Here is a 21,254-nt window from a genome sequence, read left to right on the forward strand (position 1 = left end):
TAATGGTTCGTAATCCAAGCTGACAGGACACTGAGCTCCTGAGGTGCTGTTTCACACACCAATACTGTGTGTGCCCACACCAGCAGCAAGACACCACCCTCTAACATGCCGAATTGCCGCAGTTGCGGTGAGTGTTAACACCGGGGTCCCAGGTGCAGTTTGGCGGCAATGTCACTCGACGGTCACGGACCACGAGCTGCTGTGCCCGCCGTGGACTACACTGGCTCAGGCTCTACAGTGCTCACTGTCTACTACGCTTTGTGTGTACTGTTTTATGTTGAAAAGCCAGTATAAAACTTGAAGGGTACCGTGCGCCATTACAAGAGGTGGGGCTTCCCAGAGAGCGGGACCAGAGGCGGGAAGGCGCCATTTACTGCTGCTGCAGATCATCAAGGCTGCAGGCATTGTTGCAGACTCTGTACTGGTACCAGGGGGTTATAGCAGGGGGGGCACATCAGCGCTATCACCGATGCACTTTTATAAGCTTATACACATAAGTTCACACACTGCACTGCTGCGTTTTGTTACGTTGGTCTCCATTTCTCTGTGTCACTCCAGGGGCTCTCTAGGGTCTGTGTGGAGGTGTTGGTCAGTGGGCTGCGCTATATTACAGCTGTGTAAAGATGTCTGTTGACATGGTTATGTGTGCTGCTTGTAACGCTACCCCTTCTTCAGCGGGGTTCCTCATGTGTGAACAGTGCTCCTTATCTCCACTGGGACACAGTTCACAGGCACCTGACTGGCTGGATAATTATTATTTTTTTGTATAATCTATGTTTATTGAAGAAAATACAGCTTTAAATCGGTACATAGTCAAGAAAAAGGACATCATCAAACGTAAGAAATAACAGTACAAGACAACGTATACTAATGCATATGAAATCAAGCTGACATGTTCTGCATCACATAAATCTGCATTATCATATTTCAAACCAGAAAAAAAGAAGAGAAAGAGAGGGGGGAAAAGACCAAGAGCCGAGAATGTGTAATAACATCTAAATATATTTATCGGAATCAAAGTCGCCAACCTCATCATTTCAAGGAAGAGACATGGGGGGGTCATTCCGAGTTGTTCGTTTAGCACAGCTACGATCATGAACTTGGACATGCGGGGGGACACCCAGCACCTAGTCCGCCCCATATGTCAGTGCTGCCCCCCCCCCCCCCCGCGCAGAAGTGCAAAGGCATCGCACAGTGGCGATGCCTTTGCATTTCAAGAGTAGCTCCCGACCAGTGCAGCTTTACCGTGCTGGCCAGGAGCTACTCGTCGCTCCCCGTACCGCAACGGCTGCGTGTGACGTCACGCAGCCGCTGCTGGCCACTTCCCGCGCGGTGACCGGGCCCACGAAATGGCATCCAAACGCCGCCGTTTCTCCCCCTCCCACCCATCGACCGCCTCTGCCTGTCAATCAGGCAGAGGCGATCGTAGCGCAGTTCTGATCCGATCTCTACACTGCGAAAAACGGGTGGTCTTCATGGGACCGCCGGTCAGCTGACTGACAGTCACATGACCTCGGTGAGCCCGACTGCTCACTATCCCGATGGTCGGCATGCTGACTAACAGGGACTATTTCCACTCGTGGGTGTCCACGACACCCATAGAGTGGGAATAGAACCCGTGGCGTTGGTATGCTGCCGGGATCCCGGCGTCGGTAAGGTGACCGGCGGTCAGGAGACCGCCGGTCACCCGTACTACACCCGCTAAAAACTACAGTGTGCGATCGGCTCAGAATGACCCCCATTGTCCTTATAGGTACTAGAAGATTTATATTCCATCCAGGCCAACCATATACCTATAAACTCATTCAGTCTGTCCTTGGAACGTAGAAGAATATCCTCCATATTCATGTAGTAATCAAGTCTGGAAAACCAAGTGTTCCGAGTAGGGGAACTATCGGATTTCCACAAAGTCGGGATCACTGCACCGGCAGCATTACTGAGGTGTCGCAGCAAAGACATAGGAGAATGGTTCAACAACCAAAAGGCTGGAGTAGAGGGGACAGGGGCTTTGAGGATCTCTCCTGAGACAGATATGACATCATCCCAGAAAACTTTTATGAGGGGGCAAGTCCTCCAGATGTGTAGTAGAGAGCCCAAATCATTATGACATCACCAACAGGAAGGGGAAATAGCATGTAGAAGAGAGGGATGTCTGTACCATCTCATCAATAATTAATATTGCCTTTCTCGGACTTGCACACAGGCAGAACTATTATGTGTCTTGAGTATTATTGATTCCCACTCCCTAACGGAAAGTGAGAGATTCAGATCCTTTTCCCATTTTTCAGTAAAGAGAGGGAGTGATTGGGAGTCATGCAGTTGTGTATATATAGTTTATATAGGGAGGATATCTTATGCCTAGGGTGTATAGGCGCAACGCACATCTTTTCAAATGGAGTCGGTTCCATGGAGGCCTGTCGGTGGGCATTACCCATAAACAGGAAGTGTCGGACTTGCAAGTACTTCCAAAAATCAGCCTGTGGGGCATCCCATTTTCCCCGTATATCTGAAAATTGCTTAACTCCAGATGGTTGTGCCAACTGACCTACTCTAAAGTCCCTCCAGGGCCCAGTTTCGATAGGAAGAGAGGGTGAGGCTGGGAGCAAAAGCCGGGTTACCTAAAAAAGAGGTGATAGGGCCAAAATCTGAAGAAACATTCGGTCTCCACCGGAGCCATTTCCAATAGGAAAGTGTAGGGGAGATAGTCTGGTGAGGGTTTGGGTAAGATCGGGAGCCACGGAAATATTTCAGGGTATTGTTGGACATATAAGCCCTCCAAAACCACCCACTGTTTGACTTCCCGGTGTCTGGTCCAGTCCAAGATCCTGTCCAATAAAATTGCCTGATAGTAATTATTTACATCTGGGAGTTGGAATCCTCCCTGTCGAGGCGAACGCGACAAGACGGATCTATTAATCCTGGGCTTTTTTCGGAACCATATGAATTGCTGGATCAGGGATTGTATGGAGCAGAACCAAGCATCCGGGATCTGCATCGTTAATGTTTGGAGGAGATAGAGTAGCTTGGGAAGGGTGTTCATCTTCACCACATTAATTCTACCCAGCCAGGAAACACTGTTGTGTTGCCACCTATAGTAATCTTTTTTGACTGATTGGATTAAAGGGTAAAAATTTAGGGACCCGATCGCTTGCTGCAGTTTATCGCAGCGATCGGGTCGGAACTGCTCATGCACCGGCGCCGCAGCATGCCAGACGGCCAAAGGCCGTCATTGCCTAGCGATCGTCTCTGCCTGATTGACAGGCAGAGGCGGTCGCTGGGCGAGAGGGGGCTGGACGGCGCTGCGGTCCGGCCAACAAAGGCGTGGCTGGACTGTTGGGGGGGGGGGTGACATGTCTGAGTGCCTGATCGTAGCGGTGCTAAATTTAGCACCGCTACGATCAACTCGGAATGACCCCCAATAAACGTGATAAGTCGCCTGGGATTTGGATCCCTAAATATGTTTTATGGGAGTCCTTCCATATAAACGGGTAGTTAGTTTTTAGAGTAGCTAATCTTGAGAAAGGAGTAGAGATATTAAGGGCGTAAGATTTGGATGTATCAACTGTTAGGCGCCGGGGTCCGCCCGTCCGTGCGGCCCGGCGCCTAGCAACTAGGGACGCCGCAGGCAGACAGCCGCCGGCTCCCTAGCAACCTCAGACGCCGGGCGCACGGAGCCGCTCTGACCATAGCAACGGGGACGCCACTGTCGGACCGCGTTCCCCGTTGCTAGGTCTAATTATCAGTGCAGTGTTTTCCTGGCCGTGCAGCATGCAGCTGCACGGCATTAAGATTGATTGTCCTGTCTGGATCCTGATTGGAGGGGCCATAAATAAAAGCACTCTTTGGACTCCTCTCAGACGCCGGTGATAGCTTCCTGTTTGCCTGATTCTGCTGCAGAGAGAGTTCCCAGTCCCGGTCTGTTCGTTTGTTCCTGTTCTCAGTGATCCTGTACTCGGAAGTTACCATCTGTTCCTGGAGTCTGACCGAGCACCTTTAACATCTGGTGGTGTTCGTGAGTCGCGGCGCAGCCGTGTGTTGCGGCTTGTCCGCTACTATTTATTATTGTGTTTATTTTAAGTTCTGGAGCTTTGCGGAGGATTCCGCTTCCACAAGATCCACTCTGGTGTCCAGCGGTGCCGGATAGGAGTGTCGGATCCGTGGATCTTTGGTTGTCCTTTTCCCTGGCGGCTAGTCCGCACATACCTTTTGATTTAGTTAAGTTAGCTTGTAACCCCTGGCTTGGTTGCTTAGTCAGAGGGCCCCTTGTTATCACCCTGTCTCGGACTTCCCCTTGTCTCCCATTAAGACCTGCGGGGGCATCGGGGTTGGGCAGACATAATCCGCCCTTCGAACGCGGCTGCCATGGGCTCAAGCAACCATAGTCTCGCAGGGGATTTCTGATAACACGGGCGAGACAACGGAGTTAGGGCGCCAGGGGTTACTAGGCTCTACAGCTCCCACAACCTGTATTTCGTTCCTGTACTCAGATCTCTGCCATAAGATCTTCTCCAGTCTGGAGTACAGGAATCGTAACATTATCACCGGCCAGACAAAAGAAAAAATTTCAACAGGAGTTAATTTTTTCACTTATCCAGTTGGGAGAATTTTGTCGGCCTCATGAATCCCACCGGTGTTGGGCCAAATCCTGGCCAGTTTTTGGTTAGTCAGATTCAGGAACTTACCCAGATGGTTCAGGATTTGTCCCTCCGGGTGAGCTCACAGGAAGATCTGTTACGGACTTCCCCGAGGGTCATCCCTGAACCAAAAATGCATCTGCCTGACCGTTTTTCTGGGGATAGAAAACAGTTTTTTAATTTTAAAGAGTCTTGTAAACTGTATTTTCGTTTAAGACCAGTTTCCTCAGGTACGGAGGCTCAGCGGGTTGGAATTATAATTTCTCTGCTTCAGGGGGATCCTCAGAGCTGGGCTTTTGGTTTAAAGACAGACGATCCGGCCTTATCGTCTGTAGACGCCTTTTTGAAATCTTTAGGGCTATTGTATGACGACCCTGATAGAGAGGCATCCGCAGAAAGTCAGTTGCGTGCTCTAAGACAGGGTAGGAATCCTGCAGAGAATTATTGTACAGAGTTTCGCCGTTGGTCGAACGACTGTGGCTGGAATGATCCTGCCCTGCGCAGTCAGTTTCGCCTCGGCTTATCTGAATCTATAAAAGACAGCCTTCTTCAGTATCCCACTCCTGAGAACCTTGATAAACTCATGGAGCTCTCTATTAAAATAGATCGTCGGCTCAGAGAGCGGAGGACTGAGAAAGGGGCATCTGTAGTTTCTTTTCCCTGTATTTCTTCCGTTCCGGTAGACATGGAGGAGCCTATGCAGATTGGTCTCTCCAAATTGTCTCCGGAAGAAAGAACCAGGAGGCAAAATTCTGGTCTGTTTGTACTGCGGAGGTAAGGGACATTTTGCCCGTAGTTGCCCAAACAAGTCGGGAAACTTCCTGACCAAGTGAATAGTGAGGGGGTTCACTTTGGTCTACAGCTCATCTCCTCAAATAATTCACTATTGGTTCCTGCTAAAGTTTCTTATGACAGCCTCTGTTCCTCGGTCTCTGCTTTTGTGGACAGTGGAGCTGCAGGAAACTTTATGGACTTAACATGGGCCAAGGCCTTAGGTATTCCTCAGTTAACCTTAAGTAGGTGTATCACCATGCATGGTTTAGATGGGAGTCCCTTATCCAATGGGGTTATTTCTCTATGTACACCTCCTGTTTTGCTCTCGGTGGGAGCTCTACATTCTGAAAAGATTGAGTTTTTTCTTACCCATTGTCCAGCAGTTCCTGTGGTTCTGGGTCACCCTTGGCTGGCCTTTCATAATCCCATCATAGATTGGCAGTCAGGGGAGATCCTACAATGGAGTACCATCTGTGATAAAGAATGTATTACACTTCCTATCCGAGTAGCTGCTGCCAGATCCGCACATATTCCTGGAGAATACCAAGAATTTTTGGATGTGTTTTCCAAGGGCAATGCGGATATTTTGCCTCCCCATAGGCCTTATGATTGTACCATTGAGTTAATTCCTGGAGCCACGTTGCCTAAAGGAAGGTTATATGCATTGTCTGGTCCTGAAACTGTGGCCATGAATGAGTATGTGAAAGAAAGTCTTGAGAAAGGGTTTATCAGGCCATCTAAATCCCCTTTAAGTGCAGGTTTTTTCTTCGTAGAGAAGAAGGATGGTTCCCTCAGACCCTGCATTGACTTTCGAGCCCTGAATAAAATCTCAGTAAAGAATACTTACCCTCTGCCTCTGATCTCTGTCCTCTTTGATCAGCTACGTTCGGCTGTTATTTTTTCTAAGATTGACCTGAGAGGAGCATATAATCTCATTAGAATCAGATCAGGGGATGAGTGGAAAACGGCATTCAGTACTCAATCAGGTCACTATGAGTATCTGGTCATGCCATTCGGCCTATCTAACGCTCCGGCAGTCTTTCAGGATCTCATTAATGATGTGCTCCGTGAGTTTCTGGGAAGATTCGTTGTGGTCTATTTAGACGACATTTTGATTTATTCTGACTCTATAGAACAACATGTTACCCAGGTGCGTCAGGTACTTAAGAAATTACGTGAAAATCACTTGTATGCCAAACCGGAGAAGTGTGAATTTCACGTCACGGAGGTATCCTTTTTAGGGTACATTATTTCCCCTCGGGGATTCCGAATGGAACCTAAGAAGCTCCAAGCCATCCTGAGTTGGGCGCAACCCACCAACTTAAAAGCAATTCAGCGCTTTTTAGGGTTTGCAAACTATTATAGAAGGTTTATTCACTCTTTCTCTGACATAGTTGCTCCCATTGTGGCACTCACTAAGAAGGGAGCAGATCCTACCAATTGGTCATGTGAAGCTAAAGTATCTTTTCAGGCCTTGAAACAAGCCTTTGTCTCAGCCCCTGTCCTTAGACATCCCAACCCAGAGTTGCCTTTCATCGTTGAGGTAGATGCCTCGGAGGTTGGTGTAGGGGCTATCCTCTCTCAGAAGGATCCAGATTCCCTTGAGTTACATCCTTGTGCCTTTATGTCCAGGAAATTCTCATCTGCTGAATCCAACTACGATGTTGGTAATCGGGAGTTGCTGGCTATTAAATGGGCTTTTGAGGAGTGGAGACATTGGCTTGAAGGAGCGACCCATACCATTTCTGTTTTGACGGATCACAAAAATCTTCAATACATTGAATCAGCTAAGCGACTGAATGCCCGACAGGCTCGTTGGGCTTTATTTTTCACTCGTTTCAAATTCATTATCACCTTCAGACCTGGTTCCAAGAATACCAAGGCAGATGCCCTCTCACGCAGTTTTCTTCCCGTTCAAGACAACAGTCCTGTTACTCTCATACTTCCGCCTTCAGTCATTCAGGCAGGTCTCACACAGGATGTTTTTTCTCAATTGAAGCTGCTTCAACATCAAGCTCCGGGAAATACTCCTGCTGGTCGTCTTTTTGTTCCTGAGTTTTTGAGAGCAACTGTTTTGGAGGAATTTCATGATAGCAAAGTTGCAGGGCATCTGGGAGTCGCTAAAACTTTTGAATTGGTATCCCGCTCAGTGTGGTGGCCTGGTCTTTCTAAAGACATTAAAGAGTTTGTTTTTTCGTGTCAGGTCTGTGCTCAGCATAAAGTTCCCCGTTCTTTGCCTATTGGTCAACTTATGCCATTGAATGTTCCTCTTAGACCATGGTCGCATATCTCCATGGATTTTGTGGTGGATCTCCCTCTGTCAGCTGGATGCACAGTCATATGGGTGGTAGTGGACCGTTTTAGTAAGATGGCTCATTTTATTGGTCTTCCCCGATTGCCATCTGCCCAGGGATTGGCAGTCTTGTTCCTCCGTCATGTTTTCAGACTCCATGGGTTACCCACTGATATTGTTTCTGACAGGGGTCCACAATTCATTGCACAGTTTTGGAAGTCTTTTTGTGCTTCGTTAAAAATGAAATTATCATTAACCTCCGGTTATCATCCACAATCAAATGGACAGACTGAGCGAGTGAACCAATCCTTAAAACAATATTTGCGTTTGTACTCGGCCAAACTCCAAAATGACTGGTCTGAGTTTCTTCCATTGGCAGAGTTTGCTTATAATAATGCCTGTCATTCCTCCACCAATGTGTCTCCATTTTTTGCAGTTTTTGGTTTCCACCCCAGAGCTAATTCATTTTTCCAACATTCCTCTGTCTCCTCTCTGGCCCTGACCTCTCATCTTAAACTTATTTGGAAAAAAGTGCACATAACTCTCAGAAAAGCAGCTTTCAGGGAAAAAGATTTTTCGGACAGGTTCCGGCGGCCGTGCACTTTTAGAGTAGGAGACAGGGTGTGGCTGTCGACTCGCAATATCAAACTTCGACAAACCTCAGCCAGATTGGGTCCTAGATTTATAGGACCATTTCTCATTATCAAAAAAGTCAATCCAGTTGCTTTCCGGTTACAGCTACCAAAGACGTTACGGATCGGAAATACCTTCCATTGCTCTTTGCTCAAACCATATGTTTCATCTAGCAGATTTCCTCGTAAAAAACCTCAGGGGAGATCACCAGTTAATGTACAGGGTCAGCAGGAGTTCGTGGTTGAGAAGGTTCTCGATTCCAAGTTGTCCCGGGGTCGGCTCTATTTTTTGGTACATTGGAGAGGTTATGGTCCTGAGGAAAGGTCGTGGGTCCTGGATGAGGACCTTCATGCCCCAAGACTCAAAAAGGCATTTTTTCAAGAATTTCCTCAGAAACCCGGATTTAGGGGTTCCTTGACCCCTCCTCAAGGGGGGGGTACTGTTAGGCGCCGGGGTCCGCCCGTCCGTGCGGCCCGGCGCCTAGCAACTAGGGACGCCGCAGGCAGACAGCCGCCGGCTCCCTAGCAACCTCAGACGCCGGGCGCACGGAGCCGCTCTGACCATAGCAACGGGGACGCCACTGTCGGACCGCGTTCCCCGTTGCTAGGTCTAATTATCAGTGCAGTGTTTTCCTGGCCGTGCAGCATGCAGCTGCACGGCATTAAGATTGATTGTCCTGTCTGGATCCTGATTGGAGGGGCCATAAATAAAAGCACTCTTTGGACTCCTCTCAGACGCCGGTGATAGCTTCCTGTTTGCCTGATTCTGCTGCAGAGAGAGTTCCCAGTCCCGGTCTGTTCGTTTGTTCCTGTTCTCAGTGATCCTGTACTCGGAAGTTACCATCTGTTCCTGGAGTCTGACCGAGCACCTTTAACATCTGGTGGTGTTCGTGAGTCGCGGCGCAGCCGTGTGTTGCGGCTTGTCCGCTACTATTTATTATTGTGTTTATTTTGAGTTCTGGAGCTTTGCGGAGGATTCCGCTTCCACAAGATCCACTCTGGTGTCCAGCGGTGCCGGATAGGAGTGTCGGATCCGTGGATCTTTGGTTGTCCTTTTCCCTGGCGGCTAGTCCGCACATACCTTTTGATTTAGTTAAGTTAGCTTGTAACCCCTGGCTTGGTTGCTTAGTCAGAGGGCCCCTTGTTATCACCCTGTCTCGGACTTCCCCTTGTCTCCCATTAAGACCTGCGGGGGCATCGGGGTTGGGCAGACATAATCCGCCCTTCGAACGCGGCTGCCATGGGCTCAAGCAACCATAGTCTCGCAGGGGATTTCTGATAACACGGGCGAGACAACGGAGTTAGGGCGCCAGGGGTTACTAGGCTCTCCAGCTCCCACAACCTGTATTTCGTTCCTGTACTCAGATCTCTGCCATAAGATCTTCTCCAGTCTGGAGTACAGGAATCGTAACATCAACCTTAAAATTAGAAAGTGAGCTGAAAATGTCCAATTCACACGTGATGTGTGGGAGGGAGTGAGTGGGTTGCGTGAGACTCGTCAGCAAATCGTCGGTGAATAAGGATAATTTATAATCGGTATCACCCACTTGTAAGCCTGTGATGTGGTTGTTCGTTCTAATAGCCCTAGCTAATGCTTCAATACAAAGGCAAATATCGGGGGATAATGGGCATCCTTGCCATGTCCCATTGCTTATAGGAAAATTATCTGACAGAACTTCATTAACTCGAACTCGAGCTGATGGCCATATGTAAAGAGACAACACTCTATGGAGTGCCCGCAGACCCAACCCGATGTGCTCCAGCACAGCCCTCATGAAATCCCAATTGACACTATCAAAGGCCTTTTCGGCGTCTGTTGACGACAATATGGTAAGGGTTCTGACTCTTAGAAGCTAAGTGGATGAGGCTTAGGATCTTCGTGGTATTGTCCTTTGCCTCACGGCCCGGGACAAACCCCACTTGATCATTATGGATAAGGAAAGGGAGACATTCATTCAGCCTAAGAGCCATCAACTTTGCAAACAGCTTAAGATCCACATTAAGCAAGGAAATGGGTCTATAACTGGAGCACACTGAGGGGTCCTTCCCTCTGTTTGGGAATCACTGTGATCTGGGCTTCTAGGGACTGGTTGGAGAAATGGGTATCCTCCGAAATGGAGTTGAAAGCCTGTAAGAGCCTGGGGGCAAGAGCATTTTTAAATATCTTATAGTAGACAGCTGTGAAGCCGTCTGGGCCTGGACTTTTACCCGAGGGTGTAGTGGATATAACATGCTCCACCTCTTGCAAAGTAAAGGGTTTTTTCAAAGAGTCTCTATCACAGGGGGCCAGTTTAGGGTATGCTACTTTTTCCAGATACAGCTTGGATTTCAATAATATGATGATAATATTTATTGCTACAGTTACGCAAAGAAAATTGGGGTTTGTTATTAAGAAGGTTCTTCAGTTGGGCATGGCCCTCATCAGGTCTACCAGATCAGATGAGAATAAGGAGGATTTATGAAGAGTCTCCAAAGAATGAATTTTATGTGACAATGTGGTGGTTAGGGCCAACCTGTCCTTCTTCACACGAGTACCTGATTAGATCAATTTGCCCAGTAGAACACATGTGCCTCCCAAAGAATAATTTTCGAGATCCCCTCAGTGTCATTAATGGTGAAATAATCAGTCTTATCCAGTTCACCTTTGCAGTATTTGTCATAGAGGAGGGATTCATTTAGACGCCGAGTCCATGGGCCAGGGGGCGAAACGGAGTTGAAAGGGACATAAAAACTGGGGCACGGTCCGACCAAGTTTTGGAGCCGATGGAGGTGTCTATGACTCAAAAACACGTAGTCGAAGCGAGAGTAAACCTGGTGAGGGTGAGAAAAGAAAAATCCCGATCGGAAGGATGTGTAACCCTCCAGGAATCGGCAAGTTGACGCTTGTGAAGCACCCTCTTGACCTGTCTGTGTTTGAGCTTGGAGAATTCAGGGGAAATGGGGAAAGTGTCAATGGAAGGGTCCAATTGAAATCACCCCCCAAAACAACAATAACTGTAAAAAGAAATTAAATATGTGGGAGATAGGAACGGAAAAAAGATGGTTGCTCCTGGTTAGGGGCATAGATCGCTATGAGCGTGTAGGATTGGGAGAATATAGTACAGTTAATCACTAATAATCTTCCAGGCACCAATTTATGGACAGAGATGTCGGTAACCTGTAGGGATCTAGAAAAAAGTATAGCAACCACCTTGAATTTACTCTCAGGATTATTGGAGTAAAAGGCAAGGGGGAATCTATGGTTAGTAAGGGAGGGGCGGTGGGCAGAGATTTTAAAATGCATCTCCTGTATGAAAGCAATATCCACCCTGTCTGACCACAACATTCTAAATAGATGGGACCTCTTTTCAGGGAGATTAAGGCCTTTGGCATTGATTGAGGTAATCTTGAACCTACCAGAAATAGACATTAAACATATAACAATGTATTGTAGCTAGGATCTCTGATAGGCCAACAGAGAAAAAAAGGGAAAAATAAATATTCAGGAAAGGAGAGAAAAACAAGTCACAGAAAGGAAAAACATCAATAACAAGAAAAAACCCGCCATGGGAGGACTGGTATAACTACAAACCAGAAGTCCCATAGGGCACTATGGCTGTGTGCGGGAATGGGGCAAGGGAGTCATCACATCAGGCACAATATAAATTAACAACATTGGAAAAATAGAAACTGTCAGTAACCACAAGTTGTACAATGGTATGAATATCATGGAAAAAAAAAAAGTCCAAGTAGAAGGATGAAACTGGGAACTCGAGAGGAGGCAGGTGAGATGGGGCAATAGTGAAACAGATTAGTGCAAGGCGTATCTCACCCGTCCCACGACACCTGGAAAGTTCAAGACCTCTGCGAACAGGAGGAAAAAGTTCCACTCTCAGGTCAGCTGGGTGAAAAGGAAATCAGGTAACAGAGGAATCCTGGTTGGCAGCAGGAGCTGTAGAGATCTTCCCCTTAGATTTATGCACAACCAGGATGCACCGGTTCCAGAAGGTTGTGGCGGATGGAGCTCAGGAGAAGTGAATTCCCAATCGGGTATCGGGAGAGATGGGAGACAGAGACCAAAGCAGAACGTGGGGAGGTCAGAGGGAGTGTGTAGGGTGTGGATTTTCCCGTATGATGAAACCTGAAGATTAAAGGGGAAGCACAGCTGACGTTTACGGAGTTCTTCTGTGAGGGGCCGAAGAGCTTTCCATTGTTGGAGGGTGTGCCAGGAGCGATCCTGGTAAATAGCAATAGGCTCACCGTTAAAGTCCACTCCATCAAGCCAACGTACTTTACCCATGATCTCCTCTTTTTGAGAGTAGTAGTGCAAATGTCATATAACGTCACGTGGGTGGGATGTAGGGAGCCCCCTTGGTTTGAGGGCACGATGAGCCCTATCAAATGTAACAAAGTTAGCCGGGTCCTTTTCCAGAACTTCATTAAATATTTTCGTCAGAGCGTCCACCAAGCCCGTCTGAGGGACATCTACAGGAATACCTCTCACCCGTACATTATTCTTTCTACCTCTGTTATCCAAATCCAACACACGGAACCACAGCGACCGGATTTCGTCCGACTGAGCTGCAATAACCTTGGTGAGGGATCTCATGAACACTTCGGCAGAGTCACGGTGTTCCTCCAGTGTGCACACTCTATCAGAAAGCTGAGAAATGTCATGTTTAATAGATGCCAGCTCTCTATGCATGGTATCCTGAAGGTCCTGCTTGGTAGGTAGAGTTTTAATGAAGGCAAAAATGTCCTGGAGGACTGAGTCACCCTCAGTATGCGATAACGGCTGATCCATCAGTAGGGGGGAGGCGGAATGACTGGAAGAAGGACTTGGAGGAGAGAGGTCTCCAGAGGATTTAGCAGGTGTAGAGTGCAAAAAGGATCTCATCCCTTTCAGGGATGCCGTCTCTTTAGGCTGCGTTGTGAATCCTTTCTTTTTCCCAGATCTGACCATACTGAAGCTAGAACATATACAGAATTGAGGTCAGGAGGCAAAAAGCCTAGCTTCAAGGAAACTGCACAGCGTGCTGATAAGTGTCGTCAGTGTGGTGACTCCCAGTGGAATGGCATTAGCATAGCATTAGGTAAGCATCGGTCACCAGGACGGTGAGAACACATCTGTAACCGGTCTCCTCCATTCCTGTGATGGAAGAGATGAGTACGGGGCAGACACTATACCACCAGTGTACAACAAATGTCCCGAAATGGCCCGTATAGCCTCCCAATATGTATCCTTGTACGTTGTTTAGAATAAGTGGAGGGCCGAGTGAGTATTCAATAGGGAACAACTGACAAGCAGGAACAAAGGAGACACCATCCAGTATATTAACTAGTAGGATCCTCAATAATGACCTGCCCTTTGTAGTGCATATGTAGAAGAAGTGGAAATTCAAAGGTCACAGACCAGCTGGTGACCCATGCGATCACCAAACTTCACAGCCGTGGAGGTACTAGACATCAGAGGGTAATGCTGCAGGGTAATATATGAATGTGGGGAAATGTTTGCGGCACTAAAAATCCACAGCTTCATGCATTAGGGGATGCAGACACCGCAAGAGAATGCACCCTACAGCCAGTTAATAAAGCTTGGTAGCTGCAGCAACACACTCCCTCAGCTGGGCAAGATGGATGCTCCCTGCACCCCACAGAGGAGCCGTTTATTTGCTATGTCAGGGGACCGCACTATATACAGTGTAGGAGCTGCTGTGTTAATGAGCAGGACAGTAGCGTCTATAATACCCGGCAGGAGTGCTTCTGGGGCCTCAGGGCGGGGCAGTGTGCAGCCGCAAGGAGAGAACAGTAGCCGGCTGCAGAGACCAGCACTTCCGGTTTCAGGTACCGAGCGGTTGGAGAAGCCGCTGCGGGAGACAGAGCTCTGGAGGCAGTGGAGGGCAGGTACACTTCTGAGCACCGCCAGCAGGACGGGTCCCCACTATACCCGGCCAGTGATGAGAACAGGCTGAGGGTCTCCGTATCCGGGCGTTCTGCGAAGCAGTAGGTAATAGGCGGGGGCACTCCCCACACTGCAGTCCTCGGCTTGAGATGAGACAGGAGGCCGCAACCCGCAAGGGCGCCTAAAGTGCCCCCCAACTCCGCAACCTCAACTGCCCTCAGCGTGCTGGCACCAGGGAAGTAGAAGGGGTAGCAAGGGGTCTCCAGAAGGCATATAGTAAAGGATATATATGATCCCAAGCAGGAGCTCTGGAGACCCACGTCCGTCCCAGCAGGCTGCCAGGCCACGCCGGCTGGATACTTTTAATAGCATGATTCAGAACGTAAATTCAGAATTGACTGCAGCTTAAAAGGAGAAACAGGTGGTAAAACAGTCTATTGATTGTATGGCTAAAGCAGCAGATACCAGAAAGGCTTCTCAGCCCCCTCTGTTGGTTTCACATAAATGCTCACTGCCACGGGTTCCAGTCTGATTCTGACAAGCTTGATGTAGATGATGATTTGGATGAGGACAGTTCTCTGTCCCCTGGAGTGGAGGCCCTCATTTTTGTTGTAAGAGAGGTTCTTCACATACCGGATCAGGAGGCAGAACCAGATGAAGAGTTGTACTTTAATGTAAAACCCAAAACCTCAGCCACGTTTCCTGTGTCAAAGGAATTAAACTCCCTGGCCAGGGAGGCATGGGTGAACCCTGACAAAAAAATTCAAAACTCCTCAGAGGTTTTCTTCTACTTTCCCCTCCCAGCTGAGGACAGGAAGGTATGGGAAAACCCCAGTCGATACGTCTGTATCCAGACTGTCTAAGAAATTAGTACTGCCGGTGCCAGGGGCTATATCCCTTAAAGACCCTGCCAACCATAAGATTGAGACCACCGTCAAGGCAGCAGGCGTAGCACAGCACCCCACAATAGTTTGTGGGTGGATTTCCAGGGCAGTAGTCAAGAGGTCCGATAATATTATGAATGGATTAGACTCTGTGCCCCAGGATGAGGTCATTACTCTGCTACAACACATACAGGATGCTGCAAATTTTATGAGCAAGGTTATTAAAGAATTGTGTAAGATAAATGGCCGCACTACTGCTATGGAAGGTTTTGGCATGCAGAGCTCTGTGGTCCGTCAATGGTCAGCGGATGCTGGTTCCAAAAAGGGTTTAGAAAATCTTCCCTTTACAGGTGATGCCTTGTTTAGGGAGGAATTAAATAAATGGATCTCCCAGGCAATGCCGGGTAAGTCTACCTATCTGCCGTCGGCTGCGCCACCTGCTAGACGTTCTTACACAGGACCATCCTTGAAGTCCTTTTGTGTGGCAAGGTTCAGAGGCAGGGGCAGGTGAGCCTCCACTGCTCCGAGAGGATCTCGTGGTAAGTCCCGTAAACCTGCAATTGCTGCATCCCTAAACCAGACCACCGGATCCCCTGCTGCTAAGCCTTCCACGTGATGGTTGGCCCCAGGAGCAAGGCAACTTTCAGGTAGGTGCTCACCTTCAACAACTGTAAAGTCTTGCCGGAATCCTTGGGTGAGGGACCTCATTTCCCAGGGATACCGGTTGGAATTTCAAGCACTTCCTCCTCACAGATTTTTCAAATTGGGCTTACCAGTTTTGCCCGCAGCAAGAGGCCAATCAAAAACTTTTGCAGACAGGAGTGGTGGTTCCGATACCTCCTCCGTTACACAACAGGGGTTTTTACTCCAGTCTTTTTGTCGTTCCAAAACCAGACGGTTCGGTATGACCTATCTTAAATTTGAAGTTTCTAAACTCGTATCTGCAGGTGTTCAAATTCAAGATGGAATCCCTGCATGCAATGGTGTCCGGTCCGGAGGAGGGAGAATTCCTGGTATCCCTAGATGTCAAGGATGCTTGCCTACACATTCCCATGTGGCCCCCTCATCAGGCTTACCTCAGGTTCGCCATCTTGGACGACAATTTCCAGTTTTATGCCTTGCCTTATGGCCTGTCCACAGCTCCAAGGGTCTTCACCAAAGTCATGAAGGAGATGATGCGGTAACTGTGCATGATGGGAGACAACATAGTCCCCTACTCCTGATAAAGGCTATGTCCAGGGAGCGTCTGTTGCACAGCATCGATCTGATCGCCTTCTTACGGATCAAGGATGGATCCTAAATTTTCAGAAATCTCACCTGGAACCGAACCAGCGACTTCAGTTCCTGGGAATGATACTGGATACAGTGTCTCAAAAGGTGTTTCTTCCGATGGACAAGGCACTGGCTATCCAGACTATGGTCCACTCTGTGCTCTGTCCTTGCAAGGTATCCATACATCTTTGCATCCGACTACTGGGCAGGTTGGTTGCTATTTACAAGTCAATCCAATATGGCAGATTTCATGGCCACCCATTTCAACTGCATGTGCTGGACAAATGATCAGGGTGTCACCTTCACATGCATCAGGAGGTGACCTTATCTCCAAAAGCCCGGATTTCTCTATTGTGGTGGCTGCAAGTTCCTAACCTGGTAGAAGTCAGGAATTTCAATATTCATTCGTGGATTCTACTGACAACGGGTACCAGCCTCCGAGGTTGGGGGCTGTGACCCAAGGGGCCCAGTTCCAGGGAATATGGTCAGTTCAGGAATCTGCTCTGCCGATAAACATCCTGGAACTCAGGGCAATTTACAATGCTCTGCTGCAAGCTTCCCATCTCCTGAAAGATTAGGGAATCCAGGTCGAATCGGACAACGCCATGGCAGTGACGTACATACACCGACAAGGTGGAACAAGAAGCAGAGCGGCAATGCGAGAAGTGTCAAGAATACTCGTATGAGCGGAGGCCAACGTAAGGGCCATCTCAGCCATATTCATTACAGGAGTGGACAACTGGGAAGCGGACTTCCTCAGCAGACACGACCTCCATCCGGGGGAATGGGGCCTACATCCCCAGGTGTTTCAATAGTTAGTTCACTGGTGGGGATGACAGCAGATAGATCTGATAGCTTCTCTCATAACAAGAAGTTTTGCCGTTACTGTTCCAGGACGAGGGATCCGCAGGCTGTAACAGTGGATGCGCTGATGACACCTTGGACATTCCAGTTTGTGTACCTGTTCGCTCCTCTTCCTCTAATCCCAAAAGTTCTAAAAAGACTAAGAAGGGAAAGCGTTTTAGCAATTCTAATTGCACCGGATTGGCCTCGATGGGCGTGGTACTCGGACTTCCTAACCTTGGCTCTGGAGGATCCCTGGTCCCTGCCGCTCCAAAAGGATCAACTTCAACAAGGTCCGTTCGTCAATCAAGACTTCCAGCGGCTACATTTGATAGCTTGGAAGTTAAGCGGGAGATTCTAGCAAGAAAAGGTCTTCCCTCTCGGATTATATCCACCTTGGTCCAGGCCAGGAAGATGGTTATGTCAAAACATTATCATGTTATCTGGAAAAAGTATGTTTCCTGGTGTGAAAGTAGAAAGATTTCTCCTGTGGAATTTAGAATTGGGCGTTTTCTATTTTTCCTGCAATCTGTAGTGAATATGGGCCTACATTCGGGCTCCAACAAAGTGCAGATTTTGGCGCTCTCTATTTTCTTCCAGAAACAACTTGCCATGTTGTGCAAACTTTCCTAAAAGGAGTTCTTCATATGCAATTGCCCTTCGTACCTCCCGCGGCTCTGTGGGATCTCAAAGTGGTTCTGTCCTTTCTTCAGTCGGACTGGTTTTAACCCTTACATAAGGTGGAGTTGAAATGTCTCACCTGGAAAACAGTAATGTTATTAGCATTGGTGTCTGCCAGATGTGTCTCTGAATTGGGGGCCTTATCCTGTAAGAGCCCTTATTTGATTTTTCATGTAGACAGGGCGGAACTCAGGACCCGGCCTCAGTTTTTTCCAAAAGTGGTGTCAGCTTTTCACGTGAATCAACCCATTGTGGTTCCGGTGTTGTCTGACACGTCTGTTGGCCCAGAGTCCTTGGAAGTGGTGAGGGCTCTGAAGATTTATGTTAAAAGTACTGCTCGTCATCGGAAGTCTGATTCGCTGTTTGTGCTTTATGATGCCACCAAGATTGGTCGGCCGGCTTCTAAGCAATCTATTGCTCGTTAGCTCCGGTTGACCATTCAACAAGCCTATACTTCGGTGGCTCTGCCTTTGCCGACGTCTATTCAGGCACACTCAACGAGATCTATGGGCTCTTCCTGGGCGGCTGCCTGGGGTGTCTCGACCTTACAGTTGTGCCAAGCTGCTACTTGGTCTGGTTCAAACACTTTTGTGAAATTCTATTGGTTCGATACCTTGGCCAAGGATGACCTTCAGTTTGGTCAGGCTGTTTTGCAGGGGTCTCAGCACTCTCCCACCCGTTGGGAGCTTTGGGACGTTCCCATGGTACTAAAGTACAGATCCCCAGTATCCACTAGGACATAAGATAAAATAGGAATTAAATACCTTCCAGTAATTTCTTTTCTCATAGTCCGTAGTGGATACTGGGAGCCCGCCTCAGTGCTTCGATTACCTGCTTACCTGGGTAAGTGTTTGGTTGGCCCGCCATTGCGGTCCCATTATGTTGTTGGGATAGCTGTGCTATCCTGGTTAGGTTTGTGTTGCTATCCTCTCTTCTGGTTAGCTGTTGTACCTGTCTTCTCTCGTGGTATGTCCGTCTCCTCGGGCACAGTTTCCTAGACTAGTCTAATAGGAGGGGCATAGAGGGGAGGAGCCAGCACACACATAAACACACTAAAGGTTTTAAAGTGCCAGGCTCCAGTGGACCCGAGCTATACCCCATGGTACTAAACTACAGATCCCCAGTATCCACTAACGACTACGAGAAAAGGAATCACCGGTAGGTATTAAATTCCTATTATTACTATACAGGAGGAGCAGCCTTCAGTGTACTGTTATAATTATTATATGGGAGGAGCAGTCTTTAGTGTCCTGTTAGTTTATGTTACTGCGGGGATCCTCTAAGACCAAAATATCTGCAATCTCCCTGTATCAGGCCTTTGTAACATATCGTGATTGGTGCAATTTAAGGCAAATGTGAGTGACAGGACCCAGACTCCTGTGTAATCTTATAACAATACTGATGCTCCTCACTTACCAACATAGGGGTGAGGAGGGTTTATTGGTTACTTATTGCTTTATTTCTACAGTATGTTACTTGTGTACTCTGGTGTTTCTTATAATTATTATACTTCTAGACCACTGAGTGTTTACTAGACGTCACATGAGGATGAGATGCGTCACTGATTCCCTGAGGATGGAGAACGACAGCAGTCACGTGACTGAGAGGATACTAAATCTCACCCTGGAGATCATCTACCTGCTGACTGGGGAGGTGAGGGGATTTGGAAGCGTCACAGTGATATCACTTATATCTATAGTAATAATACAGGGACATGACTGGGGAGGTGAGGGTATCTGGAAGCGTCACACTGACATCACTTATATCTGTAGTAATAATACAGGGACATGACTGGGGGAGGTGAGGGTATCTGGGAGCGTCACTGACATCACTTATATCTATAGTAATAATACAGGGACATGACTGGGGAGGTTAGGGGATCTGGCAGTGTCACAGTGACATCACTTATATATATATAGTAATAATACAGGGACATGACTGGGGAGGTGAGGGGATCTGGGATTCTATGTAGTAATTGTGTAATTTACCTTTTCTTTGTTTCTCACAATACATAGGGTTACACAGTAGTGAAGAAGACATCCGGTGAGTGTGAAACACCCAGCAGCCATCCCCGTGTGTCTGGAGTACTGAGCCCCATCACGGTGCCTCCACCTCACTCACTAATACACGAGAGGCACAATGACCAGAAGATCCTGGAACTCACCAACAAGATCGTTCAGCCGCTGACTGGAGAGGTGACTGCTGGAAATGGGACATTATACAGTAACACCGGGGGATGTGTCTGGGCGATGACTGGAGAGGTGACTGCTGGGAATGGGACATTATACAGTAACACCGGGGGATGTGTCTGGGTGATGACTGGAGGGGTGACTGCTGGGAATGGGGCATGATACAGTAACATCAGGGGATGTGTCTGGGTGATGACTGGAGAGGTGACTGCTGGGAATGGGACATTATATAGTAACACCAGGGGACGTGTCTGGGTGATGACTGGAGAGGTGACTGCTGGGAATGGTGCTTTATACAGTAACACCAGGGGACGTGTCTGGGTGATGACTGGAGAGGTGACTGCTGGGAATGGGACATTATACAGTAACACCATGGGATGTGTCTGGGTGATGACTGGAGAGGTGACTGCTGGGAATGGGGCATTATACAGTAACACCAGGGGATGTGTCTGGGTGATGACTGTATCATTGTGTGTGTCAGGTTCCTATAAAGTGTCAGGATGTCACTGTCTTTCTCTCCATGCAGGAGGGGGAGTATATAGAGGAACACAGGAGTCTGTACAAGGACGTGATGATGGAGAATCACCGGCCCCTCACATCACTGGGTAAGAGGAGACTGTCATGTATTGTACAGGGGAGAGCAGGTATGGGGGCCCCTATATACACATCATCTGATAAGCACATATATACACTGTACTCAGTCACTGTGTGTCTCCTACAGATGGACCCAGTAACCGAGATACCCCAGAGAGATGTCCCTGTCCTCTGTATTCCCAGGATTGTACAGAGGAGAATCACAGGATCCCACAGGAGGATCAGGTAGGTGGGATTTAGGGTCTCACCAACGTACCAAAGTAACTTTGCATTCTCAGGGGGATACTCACTGTGATGTACAGGGGTACTTAGTGTTCTGTAGTGATGGGGCTGGTGCAAGATTTCTGGGTGATAATGAGACACAGGGAAAGCAGTGTAATTGGGGGTCTCTAGCCCCATGCACCACAGTAGGACTCTGATAACATGAAAACATCTATCCCTGTATAAGAAAGCAGATGGGTTATAGTTTTAGGGGTCAGTCCTATTAGCTGGGATGATCTCACAGGTTTTCTGCCCCATTACACTATATGGTCTGTACAGACCTGTGTGTCTAATACTCTGATAGTCTCCTGATTAC

General features: G+C 48.1%; 1 protein-coding gene across 1 annotated transcript in view; it reads left to right on the forward strand.

The window, feature by feature from the left end:
* LOC135057085 (uncharacterized) overlaps positions 1-21,254 on the forward strand; it is a 653,135-nt gene that overhangs the window by 459,800 nt on the left and 172,081 nt on the right. Inside the window, 2 exon segments of the mRNA XM_063962984.1 lie at positions 20,610-20,688; positions 20,805-20,902. Coding sequence (XP_063819054.1) covers positions 20,610-20,688; positions 20,805-20,902 — 177 coding nt within the window.

The sequence above is a fragment of the Pseudophryne corroboree genome, chromosome 3 (genome assembly GCF_028390025.1).
Source record: "Pseudophryne corroboree isolate aPseCor3 chromosome 3, aPseCor3.hap2, whole genome shotgun sequence".
In the NCBI taxonomy this organism is placed as follows: domain Eukaryota; kingdom Metazoa; phylum Chordata; class Amphibia; order Anura; family Myobatrachidae; genus Pseudophryne; species Pseudophryne corroboree.